This window comes from Pinus tabuliformis, chromosome 1_1 (assembly GCF_031772625.1).
Source record: "Pinus tabuliformis cultivar Carrire ecotype Pingquan chromosome 1_1, CPIR1, whole genome shotgun sequence".
Lineage (NCBI taxonomy): Eukaryota > Viridiplantae > Streptophyta > Pinopsida > Pinales > Pinaceae > Pinus > Pinus tabuliformis.
Genome location: NC_142297.1, coordinates 998,391,771 through 998,414,580, shown reverse-complemented (window position 1 = coordinate 998,414,580; position 22,810 = coordinate 998,391,771). Strand labels below are relative to the sequence as shown.

Genomic DNA, 22,810 nt, shown 5'->3' with positions numbered 1-22,810 from the left:
AGAGTCAAAGGTCTCAAATTTGTTTCGCCACATGTGCTTAACCGCCTCTAGTGGATCCGTTAACTCTGGCGATGTTTTACTTGTGAATTTTAGTGTAACAATTGTGATTCTAATAAGTATGCGAGTTTTGGCAGGAGTGAGTTTATTTGGAAGTAAAGTGAAATAGTGAGCTTATTAGGGAAAGTAATAATGAAACTTTTCCCAAATTCTCATTCTAAACTAGGTAAAAGTTCATAAAAACAAAGTTTTTTGCTCAATTTTTATGAAAAAAGGAATTATAATTTTCTATAAGAATTTTTTTAAATTTATAAAAATAATTATTTATTTATTAATTTCAATGGATTTGAAGTATATTTCCATTTGTCCAAGGGTTCATTTTTTTTTGTAGACGTAATAAAACAGGTTAGAAGTCCAACAACCACAGGCATGCGGTAGAAGTGACAACCTACCCTTATGAACCACCAGATAGTGGTAAGAAGCAAGTGAAACCCAAAAGACAGTGAAAACCTACCCTATGGACCACCAGGTAACATGGTTTTCCCCCTTAATAATATTTTATATCAACCAATATTTATGAATAACTATCCTAAATGGCACTAAATAACCATTCAGTTATGTATTTTCCTAATTCCAATAAAAAACTCCATAATATCTCATAATTAAACAACACAAAAAAACCTTAAACAAATAAATATGCACTTTAATCGATGTATTGTGAAACAGGGGTTAACCAATCAATGGCCAAACCCGTCATCAAGAATTAAGTGCGATTTCATTGTAAAATCGATATCCTAAACGGACTGGGATGTCATTTTAGTTGAAAAATCTAAACGAAAAGCCAATAAAGTAAAATATGGTTTCAATGTAGAATCAATACCCAGACAAACACTGAGATGTCATTTTGGTTGAGAAATCTAAATGAAAAGTCCATAGCTAAATCCAAAGACTTCAAGTGGCACCATCTACAACATACATTACGAATCAGAACTGCGTGCAACCAATTAAACGACCTCAAAATCCGCACATCAATTAAACAGCCTCACGAATAATTGAATTGGTGAACCATTATTAATGAGCAGATAACTTCAACTAAGCTACATAAATATGTCCATACATTGATGTCAAATACAAATAATATTATGTTTAATGTTTGGGATCCAGATTGGGGAATACCAAGCATAATTGCTTGATGATAAACTGACTGGGTAGTTTGCATATTGTCTTATGTGATCAAATAAAATAAATCAAATACTTCAATGTTTTAAAACAATGTTTATGTTTTCTAAAACGAGTTTTGTTTGAAATTTGAGGAAAATTTAAAAAAGATAAATTTGAACGGTTAAATTTGTAATGTTTTTAAGGGTCTTTTTAAAGATCTGAATTTATTTATGTATTCAAAAATACATTTTGAAAAAGAAAAATGGCGATTCTACCCAGATTTGTATTCTCAATGTATAGGAACTGAGATATTTTTTTAAAAAGAGTTTTTATATTTGGAAACTAAAAATATCTTATTTACTTTTATTGTGTCAGAATTTGGGTTAAGTCAAAGTTTTCCATGGTTTTAGTTATCTTTTGGGTTTTGAAATTTCTTTGGATTTAAATCAAATAAAGTGTTCAAAGGAAGTTTTGGTGGTTATTTATTTATTTTTTAAGTGGGAAAACCCAAATTTTTGGTCAAATTGTGATTTTTTGCTATTGAAAATGTGTTTTTTTCTGCCTATATGGGGTTTGTTATTTAAAATAATGTATAACAAATAGACTACGACCAATTCAGTTGTGAAGACTTCACAACTCAAACTTGTGATTCCAACAAATCCTCACTGGATTTTGGGCAAATTCCATCTGAAATATGCCAATAAAAGCTCCAAAATGTATAACAAATAGACTATGACTTTTTCTTTGGTTGTGAAGACTTCACAACTCAAACTTGTGATTCCAACAAATCCTTATTGGATTTTGGGCAAATTCAATACGAAAATTTACCCATAAAACTCCCAAAATGTATAACAAGTAGACTAGAGTTTTTTCTTTTATTTATGTTTGATGCTCAACAAACATAATGCACATTTTCACTTTCAGATAGGTGCAAAATAAAGCCAGGGTTATTACTCTACTTTCATCAATAAAGTTATGTAAAAATGTATTATGAAAGTGTGAAGGGGTGAAAGTGTGCATCATCCCCCTCCTTTATCATGAAGTTGTGTATCATTCTCTCCTTATGTAATTGTGTAAAATGTATGATGAGAATGTGGGTGAGGTGAAGGTGTGTGTCATCTCCCTCCCTTATCCTTTGTGGATGTAGACATTTTAAAGGGTTACAGTGACAATCAACCAACTTTAAATTTGGGCCTTTTAAAAATTGGATTCCTTTAAATCTTAAAAAGAAATACATTTTACATATTTTAATGATGATTAGAGTTAAGGGTAGTGATGTTCAAAATGCTTACTCCACCCTTAGCCCTCATTATCAATAAAGGTGTGCTCACTCCCCTTCCTCATAATTAGTGAAGATGTGCAAAATGGGAGTAAGCTAACCTTGTAACACACACTCATTTTTTGGTTACAAATATTATAAGATTTTTCACACCAGTTTCATGCATAAGCATATTTTTACCATGATTCCAACCTTGTACATGTGGAATAATACTTTTGGGGGTTTTGCCCAATTTTGAATTGACCTTTATCATTAAAAATTCAATCAAAATTCAGAATACATGAGAACTCTTTGTATTGTCAGATTTTGGGAACTCGAGAAAAGTTTGTTACAAGATTAGGTTGCTTTGTGCAAGATGTGGGGAGTGGAGGTGTGCAAAATGCACTATTTATCCTTATCCCCATGAAGTTGAGAGAGGAAATTGTTGCCCATCGCCAATTCTTACACCCTCATCATTAGTAAAAGTTGTCAAATTAGCATTGACTTGTAAGGAGGAAGAGGTAACATTGTCTATGATACATTAATTACTCCACTTGTCATAACATTAGGGTGAATTGTATGGTCATGATTTAGTGTCACCCTATGAACCATTACCTAATTTTGTAACAAACTTTCATTTAATTATTAAGTTTCAACTATATAGGAAGTGAGAGTTTCCATCAATTTGAAATTCTACTTGATTTTTGTATCATCTAAATTAAGTAGATTTTGACAAAACCCCTAAAAAGATCATTCAACCATACAAAAAACTTAGTTTTCCTTGGAAAATAGATCTACTCGAAACCGTCATGATACCTATTGTAAAGCAAGTTGCATAGACTAAGTTCATCTTACATGGAAGGCCATCCATGCAGGTCCACAAATATAAAACATATTACAAAGGTAGAGAGCAAGTTGCATAGACTTAGTTCATCTTACATGGAAGGCCATCCATGCGGGTCCACAAATATAAAACATATTACAAAGGTAGAGGGTTAGATACTTCATTTTTTATGTTGTTGTAATTTTTTATTATTAAAATAACATTTTTGAATGTATAAATAGATTCAGATCCTAGATAAATCTTTGTTACATCTAGATTTTGCAATGTCAATTATTAATGTCCATAATTCCAATAATTCTTATGACTTTTTGACCCAATTTTAAACAAAAGTCAACAAAATACAATCAGAAAAAATTCAAATCATAGCATGCTTAGACTACACTATTCTTAGTGATAAATTTTGCCATTCATTAATAAGTAGTTAATCCTTCCAAAAATTTCATTTTATGTAATAAATTGAGCCAATATGTCTCACTTTATTATATATATTATAAGACATATCTCCTTATATGTTATAATGGATATGTGCTTGTTTTAGTTTAGTAAATATTAATGAGTATTAATATGGAAAAAAATTATAAATAATTTATTCATTTTTTTTAATTCACTGAATTGATTTTTCCTTTGTTTAATGACTTATTTTATTTTTTTTGCTTTGTGTTTAATAAGTTGTGTTGCTAATTATAAATATTTTGTTTAATGACGCTTTTTGCTTGGTACTCATATCCTTTGCTTGATGACGAGGTTTTTAGCTTGGTACTCAAAACCTTTGCATAATAAGTTTAGTCATTTTACTTGACAATATATATTTAATTAATTTTCACTTTACAATTTCTTTTTCTTTTAGTGATCATCCCTTTTAATTATTAAAATAGATTTATTCAAAGCTTGTTATAATGGATATGTGCTTGTTTTAGTTTAGTAAATATTAATGAGTATTAATATGGAAAAAAATTATAAATAATTTATTCATTTTTTTTAATTCACTGAATTGATTTTTCCTTTGTTTAATGACTTATTTTATTTTTTTTGCTTTGTGTTTAATAAGTTGTGTTGCTAATTATAAATATTTTGTTTAATGACGCTTTTTGCTTGGTACTCATATCCTTTGCTTGATGACGAGGTTTTTAGCTTGGTACTCAAAACCTTTGCATAATAAGTTTAGTCATTTTACTTGACAATATATATTTAATTAATTTTCACTTTACAATTTCTTTTTCTTTTAGTGATCATCCCTTTTAATTATTAAAATAGATTTATTCAAAGCTTGGCATTTTCTCCTTAGGAATGTGTCTGTTATTTATAAGTTTTTCCTCCCCATTCCTTAGATGAATTTTGCCTTTAACAATGATCCATTATACAATCTAAATTACAAATCAGACCTTGCTGTTTTTGAAAAATTTAATCTGTAAACACTCAATATAAAATTAAATATTTATCTTTCATAACATACTTACCATTCATATTAGAAAATTGAGTTTACCTACTTCTTTGACTTTCCCTTTAGATAGTGTTTAGTCCATAAATACTCAATATAAAATTAAGTATTTGCCTTTCATAATGTCCATACAACTCAACTCATAATAGAAATCTCTATTTTTTCCTACCTCTTCGAGTTTTTGCTAAGACATGATGAAATAGATTCTTGTCTAAGTTTGTCAACTTTCTTATAAAATCCACATTTCTTAAAGGTTTAATTTCACTTTAATATTTATCAACATTACAACCCTTAAATATCATATTTGATTAGGTATTATTATTTTTAGTAATATAGAAATTTCTAACTATTTATAAAAGTTGATTAGTTATTTTATATGGATTTTAATACCTATTCTAAGTTTACATATGCACAAGTCAACTTTCTTATAAAATCTACATTTCTTAAAGTTTAATTTCACTTTAATATTTAGCAACATTACAATACTTAAACATCATATTTGATTAGATATTATTATTTTTATTAATATAGAAATTTTCTATTTATTTATAAAATTGATTAGTTATTTTATATGGATTTTAATACTTACTAAATCTTATGTTCAAAATATCATGAGAAAGAGTTGAGAGTAAGAATCAACAATACAGTTACATGATACCAAAAAACTTATCGGAGTCTTACACGATTCTAATAGCACCATGAAGCTTTGGATAGATTGTGCCTCCACAGAACATTAATATAGTTTGAAAAACAATTTTACTTTGTAAACATAATTCTTTTTCCAAATATTTCTTTTCGAAATCTGATAAAAATAATTGTAATTTAATTATTAATAAATAATAAAATTATTTATTATCATTGTTTATTCACTGATATTGATTCATCTCATTATTTAAATAAAACCACATTCATTTAAATGAATAAATAATTAAAAAAAAACAGACTTTTATAAATCTAAAATCGTTAATTTAATTTGTTTTCTTACTTCAAAAGAAATTGATTCTTACGAAATAAAAAAAAAAAAAAACTCTATTCATCAATAATCTTTTTTAATAAAATAATATGTAATTTAAATTTAAAAAATATACTTTATTCATCAATAATCTTTTTTAATAAAATAATATGTAATTTAAATTTAAAAAAAAAACAATTTTTAAATTTTATAACAATAACATATTTATATATATTTTATTATCTATTTCAATTTATTAATATTACATTTATTTATAGTAATTAAGAAAATTTTATTTACTCTTTTAATTTATTAACCTTACAATTAATTATCATACTTAAAATTAAAAATGGATTAACTAACTCGAAAAAAACATCACACGTCATGATGATTTTAAGCATGACTCAACGATTTTCTTTGAAATCCATCATGTACAAAATAATTAAAGGGATGACCCGCCCGTACTCGAAAAAGAAAACATCACACGTCATAATGATTTAAGTATGAATCAGCGATTTTCTTTGAAATTGATTTAAGGAGGTTTGCATTTTTATAAATTAGGTGTGTCTTTTTATTAAATCAATATAGATTTATTTTAAGTATGGATTTAATATGAGTTAATATAGATTTATTTTAAGCATGAATCTAACATGAGTTTATAAAGTCAAATTTTTTTTGGTGTACTCTTTATTGTATTTTTGAATGTTATATTTAGTATATATTGTAAGTTTTAAAATATCTTTGTTGGATTTAGACAAAAGAAACAAAAAAAAGCATATACCTAAAAAAGGACCACTTCAAATGCTTTTATCTATAAAACTTGTTTTTTTTCAATAGTTTTATATTAAATATATCCATAACTTTTTAAAAACAATATATAATATATCCATAGTTGACATTAAAATATTTTACATAATATGTGCATCAAGACATTTTATCACTGCACATTAAAATGGTTTTTTTGTCATTAATATATTTTTAAGTATATGTCAATATTCCCCTCATCAAGGTGAGAGAAGGTACCGCAATCTGTTTTGGGATCTAGGTGATGGGAGTAATGCTAGGAGATAAGGCTAGGAGGCGACCAACCGTTAGTACATGCATGCGAGAACGGTGTGGAGTTAAGACGAAGGACACACAGTGTGTGATCAGAAAGGTCCCACGAGGGAAGCGATACCCTGCCCAGTTGTTTTGGTGGACAACACCTCAATCGTTGGGCATTTCTCCCTTAGGAAGATTCAGTTGGATTGTTCTGTGGTGTTGGTGTTCTACACTGGTGAGTTTGTGGTGGAGGTGTTGCTCATCGGAAATGTCACTGCAACCAAAAAGAATGGAAAGCGATACTGGGTATGTTTTTTCTCTTACCTCCCCTCTGGGCCTGAAGAATGTGTGTCATAGTCGCGAAAATGTCAGGGTTATGGGATGGCCTAGTCTGGTTTGGTATGGTAGTCGTCTGTATGGGGTGTCATGGTGTGAAGTTATATATATCAAGTACGTTGTTTCTATCCCTGTCTCAGTTATGTTCGACATTATTCTCTCCCGCATGGGCATGTTTCTCTCTGTTCGAGGGTGTCAAGGTAGGTTAGGTTCCATGCGGCCTGAAAAAGGTAATAGGTTTTTCAAGCGGTGGGTTTCACTACAAATTTGGTTGGGCAAGGGTCTGTTATGGTTGTCTGTGTCTTCTGGCATGGTTTGGTTGAGGCCTCAGTATGATGAGGAACTCCTCAGTGGTGATAATGTTCAAGGTTGTTGTTGCATGCGTAGAGGATGTTTCTATGGCCTTTTGGTTTACTAGGTGTTTCACCGAGTTGATATACGATGGAGCGGCCCACATGAGATGAATTGGACTCTGTTTTGGTGGCATAACTTGGAACCTGACTGTCTTGTGATGCTCTCTAATGATTATATAGTAGGTCTCTGTAATATTAGTGTCTTTTGTGATTGTGTGAATATTTCTTGGCTCGGGTTGGTGGTGGGGCTTTTGGACCGGCCCAGCTGTGCTCAACATGATAGTGTTCGGTATAGGATGGTTCGAGGTACAAAAACGACGGGGGCTGGAGGCCATGGAAATGGCAACAGGTACAGGAAGATGAGGGAGAACGCATCTCCTTCAGTTAGAACGCCGAGAAGAAGCGGTCAGCGCATCGACGCTCAGAGGCTTCAGGAGGCGATGTAGGCCTATTATTCGGGCACGCCTGAGAATGTCAAACATTTAATTAAAACTTGAGAAACTGATCTTAATCGTCGAGCAGCTGTAGAAGTTAGGGTGGAGGAATGGAAGTATCTTGTCCAGGACCCAGGCAACCCCTGTGGTCGTCTCACACAGTACAAGCACACGGTGCACCTTTATTGGATTATGAAGAGCCTGGTGGTGAGAGCCATAATGACCCCTTAGGGGCATGTTAGGGAGCCAGATATGGGACTACAGGAAATTCAAAGAGAACTACAACTGATCTAGGTTCAGATTCAACATCAGAACAAGCGCCTAGGCCGCATTGAGGAGCACACTCAGTGCCTCCCTTAGACAAAGCTGTTGAGTTTGAGTGCACAAGACCCAACTCCAGTGAAGTCTTCTGATTAGTTGATGTTTTTATGTTTAGTTGTGGTGAAGTTTTACTAGTTTCTAACAGTTATATATGTCGGCTACTGTAGAATTATGTTGATATATTAGTAAAAATTGTTGGTCAGACTTACAAACATATAGACCCTTGATGGACATACATAAGACTTTCAGATTTTGGATGGCATATAATGTGTTTCGGTGGCCAATAGACTTTGTTTCCCATAGGGCAGTTTGAGGCCATTGAACAACTTTGACATGTTTGTAACCTGCTTTTACTTTAATAGATGAAAAATGACTTACCCAACTTAAAAAAAAAGTATACGTCAATATTAATTCGTACCACATTGAATATTTTATTATACACAATATCAAAATATTTTCTTTTAGCATTATATATATATATATATATATTTTAATATTTATATTTATATGAAGTTGATATAGACATTAATTAGTTAACATGGATCTTCAAATATTTATTTAAATCTTGTGTTGAAATATTTTTGAAAACTATAAACTTCAAACATTCATACTCACATATTTATTTTACTTTTAATCACTTTACATGAAATTATATGAAGTCATATGGACAACTAACTAAACATGCATGGTATATTCATTTTTATTTTTTTATTATAGTTGACATTGCTTTTCAATTTAGAGAATATTTTATTTTTATTTTAAGAGGGACACATGTCAAATCCATGTTGAGCATGGACGAAATTACACATTTCCCTCATACTAGGGTGCGGAATGAGTCTCTTCGCTCAAAAAATATATTTAATTTTTATTTATTGGTTAATTTGAATTACCATAATTTTTTTATATTATTTGTTTCTTGGGATGTATATTTTTTTTAGTTTTGTAATTTGCTCAAAAATAATGTTGAAATAAGGGGTGTTAGGTGTGGGAAGCTCTAGAGGACCAATGGAGATTAGTTTTGCTTAGACTCTGGGGTAGGTCACCAACAATCAAGCTAAATCATATGGGTTTTTCAAGGTATTTCTTTGGCCCAAGCTAACAACATTATAAAGATCCTTATTGTTGGGGATTCCAACATTGTCTTAATCCATCTTCAGAAAGATACTAACCATTCAACGCCTAACACATAGAGACAAACATATGGAAAGGACAGGATTCACTTTTACTATGACCCTGACATCACATTTGAGATCCTATCATTAGTCAAAGGATTCCCCTCTTGGACACCATTCCTATTCCTCGTCCCATTTCCAGTATCATTGGCCTTGGTTGGCAGTCTTGATAGCCTCATATTCGGCAGCCTTCCTCTTGACGGAGATAATGGGAGACTCAGATCTATATATATTGACCTTTTTTTATATGATGGATGGAAATGGATAAGGACTCACTCCTTAACTCAATTTTCCTCTGTATCACACTACTTCTTGATCAATTTTTGGACTCTCATTGGTTTCACACCCCGAGGCATAATAATTCCATGGCAAATGCAATGGTGGATAGGGCAATTAGCCTCGCAAGTGGCTTGTTGCTTATCAATGTTGAAATATCCTATCACCTCATCCCATGATCAAACCCTTATTAGGAAAAAGGTGACTTGGTGGACAAATAACAAGTTACAGTGAGTCAAAGGGCGTGAATGTATGTTCATTTTTTTGGGTGGGGGGCGGGGGCTGTGGATGTCCCTTCAATCCAAGTGCCCCATGTTGATTTTTTAAGAGTAATAGATACAAGCATTAATTTATGAAAATTGATAATTACTTCCAATGATGGAGATATTATTTTAGCACTTCAGTTTATCATTAAGCAATTACACTTCAAAAATTAAATCATAAAAGCAATAGGACAGTAGAGATCACAATGCACAAAGATAACACAATTGGGATCATAGCATTGAGAAAAGAATTATTGAAGGCTGGAAAGCTTATTACAAGCTTGAAAATAGTTGTAAGTTGACTGATCTTTGGGTTTGGAGTAAGAAGAAGTTCCTCTTTGGGACTCTCGTCACCCTTGTTATTTTATATGGTTGTGAGGTTTGGGGTTGCAACATATCTAGAGAATCGTGGAGGAAGATCGAGCTGATCCAAAAGTAATTTATAACCTACAACCTCAAGATTAAAAGAAATACTCCCTATCCTATCCTCTTGATTGAAGCTAGCCTTTCCCCCATTGAAATCATGATTATGTTTAGGTATCTGATGTATAAGAAGAAGCTTTACAACATGGAAGCCAAGAGGTTCCCCAAAATTGCTTTTAACTCTAGCCAAAACCCTCATCTCCAGCTTAAGCGAGAATGACACAAAGATGGCCAGTCTTGGCTCGTCTATTGGGGGATAAAGAAGGAGATCATCTTAGAGATGAAGGATACGATTAAAAATACTATTACTTCCAAATTTAAGGAAAAGTTGTGGAAGGATAACAAGCTAGAGGGGAAAAGGAAACTAAGTATTATAAACCCCACTCTTGCTAACCATAATTATCTTTTTGTGTTTACCAATGTTAAGAAAAAAATGAACATTGTGAAGATAAGAACTAATTTGCATGAGATTCAAAGTGAAATCGACCGTTGGTCTATTCCCAAAACACCTTGGGATGAGATAATGCGTCACCTTTGCGATACTAAGGAGGTAGAAGATGAAAAACACTTTCTCTTGCATTGCTTGATTCTTACTTACATCTAATCTCATTTCCATAACATTTGCCATAATACCAAACTTCTTGACTTGCTTAATTAGAAAAACTACAGTGATCTAGGAACACTTATTTCCCCTCTTTTTTTTATCATAGAAATAAAAGTTTAAAGAGCCTAAATTAATCTCCTATCTTAAGATCTGATAGACCATATTGGTCTTGGTGGACATCTAAGTTACATGACACGTCCTCCAAGGTCCCGTGTCCCGTATTTAACGTGCCGGACACGAAAACGACCCTAAAACACATCAAAAATGTTTTTCATCGTGTCTTGTAAAACATAAAACATAATCTGGCGTTTTCGTCGTGTCCTTCATCTGGAAAACGAGTATTTGGCTGATCGAAAACGTTGCCCTAACGTTTTTCCTCCGGTTGAATACGTACCCCACGAAATGTGTAGTTTAAAGCCCATCTGCAACAACTTCCTCGTGTATAAGCCCAACATCTGAATTAACTGCTACGCCTTCAGTTTCTGTTCAATTACTCGCTGCAACATCTTCAGTTTCTGTTCAACCACAGACTGAAATGCCTTTAGTCTTTGTTCAACAAATGCCTGCAATATCTGAATCAACAACTACGCAATCAGTTTCTGTTCAACAACCGCCACCAATGCAATTAGTTTCTGTTCGCAATTAGTTTATGTCCAATCGCTGGATGCAATGCATTTAGTTTCTGTCCACCCACCTGCTGCAAATGTGATACCCTCCTCGGACCAAACAGGTAGACATTTCTCTTTTATTTATTATACAGGTAGAAGGTTAATAATTGATAAGCATAATATAGTCGACAATGAATTTCATCCATATCGTGATATACTTGTGTGAATACCATAGTTTATTTGAATTTGGTAGCCTCTAGGGCTATATTCTAGAAATTGAGCGTGGAGAGAGGATCATAGTTTGCATATGGCATAGAATGATCCATGAAAGTCAAGAAAAAGTTTTGATATATAGCTAGGTCAATCACTATTATATTTATAAACAAGTGCATGGAGCCATTAATATGACTATTGATCTTTAATTCTTTCTTATATTTGTGATTTATTTTAATTTTACATTTGGCATAGGTATTTCTATAACCAACCAACTAGTATTTATGTGAATGCACGTGATCATCTTTCTTACTCTCTCAAACTATTGTTCTCATTATTGTTCTCATCACTAATCAGACACTACATTTAATTTGCCACATCACTCTTGCATTTCTTTGATCCTTTACACAGTTCCTCCACATCACAAAGTGTAATAATATCGAAATATGTTGTGGTTGTGCCCTCTTTCAAACTGAAATTCCATGATACTATTAAATGTCATGCTAGTTAAACTCCAAAACCCTTCCTATACTAGTATTAATTCATTGATTAACCAATCCATTTAACTTGCAAGAGGAATCATTTCCAATGTATAATTATTTACTACCCCAAAGTGTGAGAGATACTTAGGATTTAAGGCAGATTTATACCAATTTCTTATCATTATTCTCCATATACTCATGCAAAGACACTTCTGAAAAGAGGATAGCTCTTGTATAAGCCCAACATCATTTGGAACAACTTCCTCGACTTAAGCCCACGAAATGTGAACTTTGAAGTAATTATATTTTAATTTGATTAGATAAGCTGCAGCTTGCAATTTAATATGGATAAAAAACTATATATATATATATATATATATATATATATATATATATATATATATTAAAATTAATATATATGTAAAAAGTGTCCTTTGTGTCCTGTTTCCAAGTCGCTGTGTTTCGTATTGAATACTCGTATTTACATGTCCTTCGTGTCTCGTGTCCTTGTGTCATGTGACTTAGGTGGACATTAATCATCATCATCATCATGAAAAGTATTTTTAATGAAAAAAAACTATATTTTTATTTATTTAATATTTTAATTATTTTAGCTCTCGGGGGAAGCTAAAGTGGCAATGACCATGTAAATGAAATGGCCATGCAAATGAAGTATTATGTGCGAGGAGATTTGATGTTCAAATCCCTTGATTCACGTTGTGCGTTCAAAAGAGACATATGTATGTGTTTGATGTTCAAATCCCTTGATTCACGTTGTGCGTTCAAAAGAGACATATGTATGTGCCTAGGGTTTATAGTGGTAGCAGCACCTAGGATTTATAGTGGTAGTGGTTGGAATTGACCTTGTGTCACGCAAGTATAACATTGACCTAATTGTTAATTCTTCTAATTCACAAAAATATATTTTAATTATTTTTTTTGAATAATTAATTTATTTAAAAAAATATTAATTTATGATTAAAAAAAAACTATGATATAAGTATACCAAACTTTAACATCATTAAATTTTTTGGTTTTCTTTTCCCTATTTATTTTGCTAACTACTTACTCCAACTTTTCTCATCATATCACCTCTTTAATATTTATTCAATAAATTATAATGATATATTATAGTCTTTTTAATATCAAAAATTTATATTTTTATTAAAATAAATAAATTATGATTTAAAAACATTATGAGAATTTAGTTAATTAAAATTATAGATAAAACTTTTGGGTATCTTCTCCGAACTTATTTTACTACCTACTTTAACCCCTCATATAGGATCTACTGCGAACTTTTTCGAGAATTTACTCGATTACTGGAAAAAAATTGGCCCGCCACTTGCACTTGAATACCTATCCATAGTGAACACGTGATTAAAAATTGGCTCGCCACTTGCACTTGAATTCTTATTCATATAAATTCAACACATGATTCTCTACATTAGAAATCTGCATTCCCTGTTTAAACCATGTTTCAGATATATTTTTTCATCATAATTCCTGAACTTATACGTCAAACATACCACTGCTTGGATGACCAAATCTTCAAACATGATGCCAAATTAAGTAAAATACAATATTGCCAAACCAGTTCCCAACTGGGTTAAATGTTTGCAATCCAACATGTTTTTCATTATAATTCCTGGACTTATAGGTCGCAGGTATTGGGGGACAATCGATTTTTCAAATACGATACCAAAATAAGTAAAATACCGCCAACCCACTTCCAAGTGATGTGAAATTGTTGAACACTTCACATTACATTCGAACTTTTCCTATAAATGGATTATCGATTCACCTCGAACATAGCGCGATCTTCCTTTTTATCAACAAACATAGCGCGATCTTCCTTTTTATCAACAGGGGACACCATTTTAAAGGAAATTTCAATTCAAAATCTAGTGTGGACTTTTAATTAATTATAATATAATGGATTTATATCACATCGATCTAAGGTTAAGCAAGAATATGATAACTATTCTAGCCATGTGTTGTTAAGGTTAAGCAATAATCTGACAGCTAATCTACCCAAGCCCTGTGTTGATTGTTTGATAGGGTTGACTAGGTTAAATATAGGTCGAGTTGGATTAATTTAGATGTTCATTTACTATAATTAGATGTTTATCATCAGGATTCAAACTTGAACGCCATATACGATACTTAATCAAGCTGGAACAAGTCCCTTGTATGGTTAAATATAACATACATGTTTATGGTGTTTCTCACACCCAAACCATTAGTATTAGTGCTTTCCACTTAGAATTCCAATGACAGTTGCTGGTGCTGCTTTTTCTTCTATTTTAGATCCCTCTGTTTTTTAAAACCCTCATAACTCTTCATGTGCATGAGCTCTGATGCTCCATGTGGTACTGGATGAATGTTGGCAACTTGTAATGTTTCCTATAACACACAGAATGGTAATTTATTGCTGTACGGAGAGGTTATAGAGGATGCCATTAAGCCCTGGACAGGCTATGGAAATAGAATACAGTCTTTAATTGTGGATGATGCTGGGACCAGACTTTCTAAAAGAAGTATGTCCTGGGTTGTGTTCTAAACTTTTGAGAGTTTACCAAAACTAGCTCTAGCACTGGATACATTCTGATCCTATTCCTGCATGGCCTTTACTTGAGAATACTGAAACCGTACATCCCATTGAGGAGTTCCAATCCCACTTCAGTTAATAAAATTGGCTGGTTTCCCTGAACATCACACTGCACACTGCAAGATAGACAGAAAATGGATATCAACTCCTGTACCAGAAGTACCAGTAGCAGTGGGATTAATACATTTTTGTTGATGCCTTCGGCTTCTTCTGTGACCAATGTGCTCTATAAACGTTATGTCTACGCATCCCCAACGCCCAAACTTATTCGACGTGGGGTCGTTTACTGCACAGACCAGCTGGTAAGAGATTCTCATGCTTTATCTTTCCTTTCATGAAATGTATGATAGATCAATACATTAACAAACTATGATAATGTCGGCATCCTTGCAAATTTTCGTGTATCTTTTGTAGCTACTGAATTGAAATTGAACCATCAGCAATAGTCAGGAACTGGGGTCTAGTGGCAAGCCAGGACACTTGTTGTAAGGATGACCTGCATCCGAGACAGGCTGAAAGTTTCACAGACCTAAATGTCCCTGTTTAAAAAATAAATACCATCAGCAATTTTACAAGCTAACTTCTCCTACCCTTTTGCCTGGGTCCCAATCACTATTGAAATCGAACCAGTAACTTAATGCAATAGGCTATACTTGATACTCGCAGAATTTTGTCGTGAGACATGCACTATCAACCACTGCAGCCTTGGGACGAAAGGATTTTAGGGCCAAACCTACTCACCAGTATTGGTCAATTAAAGTCAATTCTCTGAATAATTATATTGCTGCGTTGAAAGCACTAAGCAATCCATTATAAAAGACAAATGTGAAACCTTAATGGGCAACAGCACCAAACTTGTTAATACCAAAGGCGGAAGGCCTAAGCAACCTTGAGGCCCTGATACATTTTCGTTGATACAATATTAAGATAGTTGAGGAACGACCCGATCAGTTGTCTGAAATAGATAAGCATGCATGTTAATTCCCAATCCGTCCCAATCATTCAACATATTATTATTTGCTTTTCATATAATATACCGACATTCTTATATAAAATTTAGTCTAAGAATAATGTTATCTGCTCATTAATCAGTGTTCAGTGATTCTTGGGGCTGTTCGATTGATTATTGCTTGTGCTTATTCTGGTAGTCGTTGTTCAAACAACAATGGTCCACATTGCATCCGTTTTTCGATGAGAAAACTTCTACTACTTTGCTATAAAGTCAACATTTTAGTTACTTAGTGTCCTTACTAACTTTTACAATGCGAAACAGTGGAATAGCCTTGTTGTGTGTATGCTTTGTCCTCATGTCTAGTATTTGATCGTGTTCTACCGGAGCACGATACTTTGTTGTGTGTATGCTTTGTCCTCATGTCTAGTATTTGATTGTGTTCTGCCAGAGCACGATACTTTGGATGAAGGTTTGAGGGAGATTTAGGTTGTGTTACCCACCACTTTGTGGGTGATATCCCTAGGAGAATTTTTTTCTCCAAGATGGTCCTCAGCCGGCAGCGAGCAACCCCTTGCAGCCAGCGGCTAGTTCATTGTGTCATCTTCTCCGCCACCTGAGCCATCCATGTGGTCCCTCGCCCATCTTCCATGATCGTATGTTTGAAGGTGGGCCTCCCGTTTCTAAATGTATGCCTTGTCATTTGGAAATTGAGTATTGTAGTTTACTTGTCATGGACACTTCTAGGCATGGATTAATGGGGGGATTTGGTGGAAAGAATGGGCTAGGTCTGTTCTTTTGTCCCCTAGACCCCTTTTAGGAATTAACCTTGGATTCTAGTCCCATGGGATCTCTTTTATTGACCATTTGCTTCTAGGGATGGTATTTCACGGGAAATCTTGATTTTGGTTGCATGGTCTTGCTCCCTTATTTGCTTATATTACCTTCTTTCCATTCATTATTACCCCATCCATCATTTTTCCCGCCTGGGTCCACATTCCTCCATTGGGTTCACATAGGGTTAGCTTGCTCCTTCTCCTTGCCCATAGCTTGAGTCATGGCTTGGAATGAATCTCGGAGGTTGATGTAGCTAAAAGGAAAGTTAAAAGCATATATGGCCACATTCAACAAGAAAAGTACCACAAAATGCAAAAGATGCCCAGGACCAAAACATTTTAGCACGTGGGAAAAAGCTAATACATGAGCTCTACCCTATCATCATGGCCATCACCCTGTTTCCTACAGGTTCTATGAGCCTTCTTCTTCATATAGGAACCCATGATTGTCCCAACCCCTGGTGGGCGATGAACCACCCCACCTTAAAAAGGGGATTCCATTACTATATCTTACACATCATGCTCTAACCCCTTGAGCCCTGAGCAGTGAATCAAAAACAATCATAAAAAGGCAAAAGACATAAAAAAAGGGTGGAAAAATCAAGGTCGGGGCACCTGATGTGCCATGATTGCTCTCTCTTATACATTATAAATCCAAGTGAGGGCTTCCCTCTTATTAGCTACCCTTGTACCTCGACATGCCACCACCTTTTGAAGGATGTACCTACACCATCATCTTAGGCCTTACAGATGATCGACAACATCTTCGATTTGTTTGGAGACCCATGAGGACACTTGTGTGCCCCACATGTCATTTGGAGCACCACAGGTTATTACAAGGGGCCAACCCCTTGTCCACTGTTTTTGAGGGTCTTATTCTTCATTGTGGCATCCATGGATCTCATTAGGCCTCTTAGACATAGATTATTATTTGACCTCTTGAGAGGCTTATTTTTTCATTTATGAGCTAGTTTGATGGGCTTGCCACCAAAAGTTGTATTATTAGCACATTATTTTATTTTTGGGGCTTATGTAAGCCAAAGAGGCTAATTCGAACTCCTAAGTTGTATATAATTAGGAGTGAGATGAGTTCATTTCTCATCATCACTTTGGTTTGGATCACTTATCTCTCTTGAGATTTTCGCACTTTTTCTAAGGATGAATTAGAGCTTTATGGATGAGTTTTGATGTATGGATATTGGTCTATCTTCTCTTGGAGCTTCTTTATTGTCAATTGTGAATGGATGGATATACTTTATTACATGTAAGTACGTACTTTTGATGTTATTCTTGTTTACTTTTGTCATATATGTTGGATTGGGATTTTCGTTGTTCTAGGGCTAATTGTTGCATGCATTTACTGCTTAATATTGTAGAATTTGTCTCTATTATAGAATTTTCTTCAATGTATGGGCCATGTAAGAGGAGCGAAATCTCCTAGGGGTAAAACTTGACCTTGACAAACCATTTCTCTTGCACACAAAGTATAAAAGCTACAAGGTTGCTTCTTCTTGACCTAGAAGGCGAACGAAGTGATCTTGAGGCCTCCTTGTCTGGGAACCAAGAAATTCTACTCTTACACAACATAGACTCCATTCTCCCAAAGATTAAGGCACTGATATACCAAGGGTGGTCACTAAAATCCACATTTTCTCACATCCTTTCGGGACTAGCCATATTGGTGTGACTTGGGCATCAATTTCCTGGTCAGTTAGCCATCAAAAAATTTCACTCTTTTAGGGTCTTCTACGTTGGCCTTTCCTCTAGCCCTCCTCCAGTTTAGAAGCCATTCCGACAATGGAGTTGGAAGAAAAGTCAAGCCCTAGATTCAGGATCAAAACTTGCCTTGCCATCCCCAAGGCTAGTACCTCATAGGGTCAAGACAACATCTTCAGGTGAAATTATTTTCTCAATCTTTTCTCACCTTGTCTAGGGTAAGAATATCATTGGTTGCTTCATACCTTCCTCATACCCTAGATCGGGTCCACTTGGTCCCGTGTGGTCCCGCTCCTTTAAAGGAACATTCTTCAAGAACCATCCGGGATACCAACTCTAACAAGGATTTTAGGGTTTTGGGAACTCCTTCACAAAGCCTATTCCCATACACCAAACCCCCAAATTCCTCTCTTTTTCCCTAGAATCTATACTACCTTGCTTAGTGAGCAAGCAAGCTCCATCTTTCAAACTTTTATGGTAAGGAGTTTGTTTGGGTCACTCATATCCATTGACTTATCATTCATTAGTGACTCCAATACATATCGGGTCTCCTCCCATCAATGAAAGTCTGTAAATAGAAGGGAGCCTTAACTAAGGTGGCAATGGTTTAAGTCTCCATTTGTTGCCCTTGGCCTAACATTTGCCCTTTAGGGATACCCCTTAGGTCCCCTACTAGTTTGAGCGGTATCAGGTTGCACAAGGGAATACTCCAGAAACAAGGCATTGTAAGGCCCAATAAGCTCCAGGTTGAAGAAAGGTGCAATTCATGTATGGTGTTATGTCTAGCACAAAAGCATTCTCCTATCTGCTTGGTGATTATGTAGGGTCTAGATCTGAGTAGACATGGGTTTTCATGAATTAATTTTTACCTCTCCTTCTGATGCCATTGATCTTGTCACTATGTGGAACAAAGTGCTGGTCTTGTAGTTGCTTGAACTTGAAAGTTGTTTGCTCAACTTTCAAGTATGGTTTGTACTTAGACCTGCACATTATGAACGTGTTCAATGAATCTTTCCACTTTGTTTGATATCCTCCTTTGTAGAAGCAAAAACATTGACAATTGTTGTCATCAGAAAAGCCACTTCAATTGGTGCTGTAGTATGAATGTGAGGCAATTTTTTAATGGTCAATGATTAGTGGAGTTGTGACACACTTGTTGCCCTTCCTTGGACACAAGGTGCATGATCTTCCATTTCCTCTTTCATGGGCTCTTCATAAGCATAATGTAGCAATGGTGAGTGTATGTACAACATTATTTCTACCCAAATCTACTAAACATAATGGAAAATCATTAGAGTCCCATTAAGATAAAACATATATCCAATCTTTCCAAGCATAGGAACATTAAGGAGGAGGTATGGAGTGCACCAATAAAGGAGAGAAGGATCCAATGGCGGGAGTGAGTGCACTACGTAAAGGGGATCAAGGTCGTGTGGGAGAGAGAGGAGTGAGTTCGATCTTAGCATCCATGGCGATTATTTAATGGATGTTGTACAAATGATAATTGTCTAGATGGAGGTTGAATAATTGTTGTTGAGGTTGTTTTTGATACAATAGAAATAGAGGTTAATTCGATTCAATGTGGTTTGAGAGTCCCCTATCCCATATCACCCTCCATAGATGGTATCAAGTTTGAAATAAGTCAATCTATAGTAAACCTTCTTTATGAGCAATAGGTTTCCTTTAGGTACAACATATCTTGGGATCACATTCCCATTTAGGTTTTCACACTGCTCGATGATTTTGAGGACAAGAACTCTATATTGCACTCTCTCAATGGGAGCATGGCACTTCATGGTCAACCCTTCTCAGTTGATGTGCGAGAGAGATAGGAATAACGCATTGCTACTGTCTCTGTGGAAATTTCAAATTTGAAATCCTATTGCAAGCAACTGGAATTAATTCTTCTAATTGTTAATTAATTTAACAATTTATTTGCTATGGAAAATACCAAATTAATCACACTGCAACCTTCACAAATAAACTGTGGAAATAAATAATGCTAGAAACTGAGAAAATACTAGCACACACACAATAAAAATGACACCGTTGTTTTTGGACAAAAGTCCTCGGGAAAACCCAACTTGGGAAAACCGGTGTAGAAGCTGAGGGTTTTTATTATTATGCAACAGTGAAATTCTGAGTACAATCTATGGATTCCAAATTGGCAATCTAAACAACAAGAAAATCTGGCCAAAATTATTTAAGGGAATTTCCCTTCTTCCACAATCAACCCCAACACAACTTCCCTTCAGAAAATTCGTCCTCCTAGACCCTCTGTGCAGTGCCTGTGTAGACCCTTGGATGTCTAAGCCCGAAACTGCCTCTGATAAAGTTGTTTAGCCTATCTCTACTGAGGAAATTGATTCTTCGGACCTCTGGAAGTTGAATCGTTTTTCCTCCAGCCAAATCGAATTGCTTTTCTGAAGCAACTGCGCAGTCCTCTACGCTGCCTCACTGGGAAGACACCTCAATGGACCTTGCCCATATTTGCGTTGCTCTGGGACTGTAGCTCCATATCGCTCCACCTCACTCCTGGAGGTATAACTGCTAACATGGTGAAGTCTTCCTCCAACTTAGACGACAATTTGTCTTTCTCTGTAGATGTTGCCGCCTAGTCCTGCTTGTCCTTCTTTGTGAGAGGACTCTAAGTACTGTAGTGGCCAAACTTGCCACACCTGAAGCACTTGATCTTAGATAGGCCCTTCTTCTTCTTCTTCTCCCCTTGTCCCCGACTGACACCCTTTGATGCAAGGGCCACATTCTCCTCTTCCTTCTCACCCTTCAAACCCTTACTACTACTTCTATTCATGGAGCTCTTTAGTAGAGCTCGCCTCATCTCCTACTGTTGCAGGTTTGACCACATCCTGTCCCACCTCGGTAATGTGTTTCGTCCCATGATTCTTTGGACAAAGACTTGCCATTCCTCTGAGACACTATTCAAGGCCAAACACACAAGCTTTGTAGGTTGAGGCGCTCCCCAACGACTGCATGTTGATCCTGGATTTTCTGAATTATGGTGAGGAAGGGATCCATGCCTTTACCCTTTTGCATCCTGATGTTTCTTAGCTTCTCTTGCAGGAACACCTTTTGTTGCTCGGAAGGATTCTGATATAGTTGAGTGAGAGCATGCCACATCTCCTTGGCCATATTCTTGCCAGATATATGTGAGACTATATGGTCCCGGATTCCATCCAAGTCATATGCTTCGCCTTTTCCATTTCTTTCATGTATTCCTTCAGCTGGCTGATCAGCATCATTCGGTACTGCCACGCCATTCTCGACTTAGGTTTTCAGGCCAAATTCATCTAGCAGGAAGGACATATTGGCCTTCTAGATGACGTAGTTGGAGGCTCCCTCCAACCTATCCTGATCTCTAAGCCTGATTGTGGCCATTTCTACAATACTCGAAACTGAGATAAAAAAATCTCATTTTGTGTGTGCACTCTCTTCCACCCAACAATGAATCTACTCTAGAAAACTGTTGCGAACCCTCTGTGCCTAGAAAAGAATCTGCTAAGTGAAAATCAAAACCATTGTTGCTCCTTGCTGCGCTGCATTTGCTACTTTTCCGTACTCACGCGATTGTTCAGTTTGAACTAGCGTGATACTTGCAGTAGTACAAAAAATATCTCGCGTGGCTCTTGCGGTTGTTTTGAAGTAACCTGCACAGTCATCCGAAAAATTCGTTCTGCAGTTCCCCCTTTGAGCCACAAATTTTTCTTTTCCGCTTTTGAGCCTCTTATCTGTCAAATACGCTCTAATACCATGTGAAAATTCCCTTGAAATGCAACAATTGTAAATTAATTCTCCTAACTGATTAATAGTTTATAGATTTTCTGATAAATACCGAATTAATCACACTGCAATTTCTTCACCAAAAATAAATACTGTGGAAGCAAAAATAGGAAATGAGAAATACTAGCACACACACAAAATTAACACGGTTGTTTTTGTACAAAAGTCCCTAGAGAAATCCAATACGGGAAAACCGGTGCAACAGCTAAAGGTTTATTTTCTTATGCAATAGTGAAACTCTGAGTACAATCTTTGGAAGCCCAGTTGGCTATCCAATCAACAAGATTTGACAGAAAATATTTGGAGAGAAGGTTCTCTCCCTCCACAAGCAAACCCTGACCTCTGAAAACTGGTCGTCCAACCTCTGCGCAACCCCTCATGACTTCTGATCGACCCGCACGGCTGTGCTGGGAAAACCTGCACAATCCTTGTGGTTGTACTAGGAAAACTCGCGCGACCATAACTGCAACCCATTAGGAAATTCCGCGTGACCCTTGCGGCTGATTAGGATTAGCTGTGTCGTGGAATACTTCAGAGACTCTCTTTTGCCTCTTTTGGAACTAGAAATCCTCCTCTGGATCACTGTCTCTGCCCCTCTGACACTTTGCTACTCGATCTCTGACTTGATCACTCTTGTTGAATCACTTGCACTGGAGAATCAATCTGTCTAGATCACTGAGTATCTGCAACTGGTCACACTCTCAAGTGCTTCTCACCTTCAAGT

General features: G+C 35.2%; 1 protein-coding gene across 3 annotated transcripts in view; it reads left to right on the top strand.

The window, feature by feature from the left end:
- The window catches only part of LOC149217954 (long-chain-fatty-acid--[acyl-carrier-protein] ligase AEE15, chloroplastic-like), a 447,245-nt gene that overhangs the window by 57,963 nt on the left and 366,472 nt on the right, over positions 1–22,810 (top strand). The window contains exon 1 of one of the 3 annotated variants that reach the window (XM_089393098.1): positions 14,273–15,089. The exons of the other annotated variants lie outside the window; for them this stretch is intronic. Within the exon in view, the coding sequence (XP_089249224.1) occupies positions 14,922–15,089 (168 nt within the window). The 5' untranslated portion in view covers positions 14,273–14,921. Of the gene's footprint in view, positions 1–14,272; positions 15,090–22,810 lie in introns of those variants that run through there. 3 annotated transcript variants of the gene reach the window in all.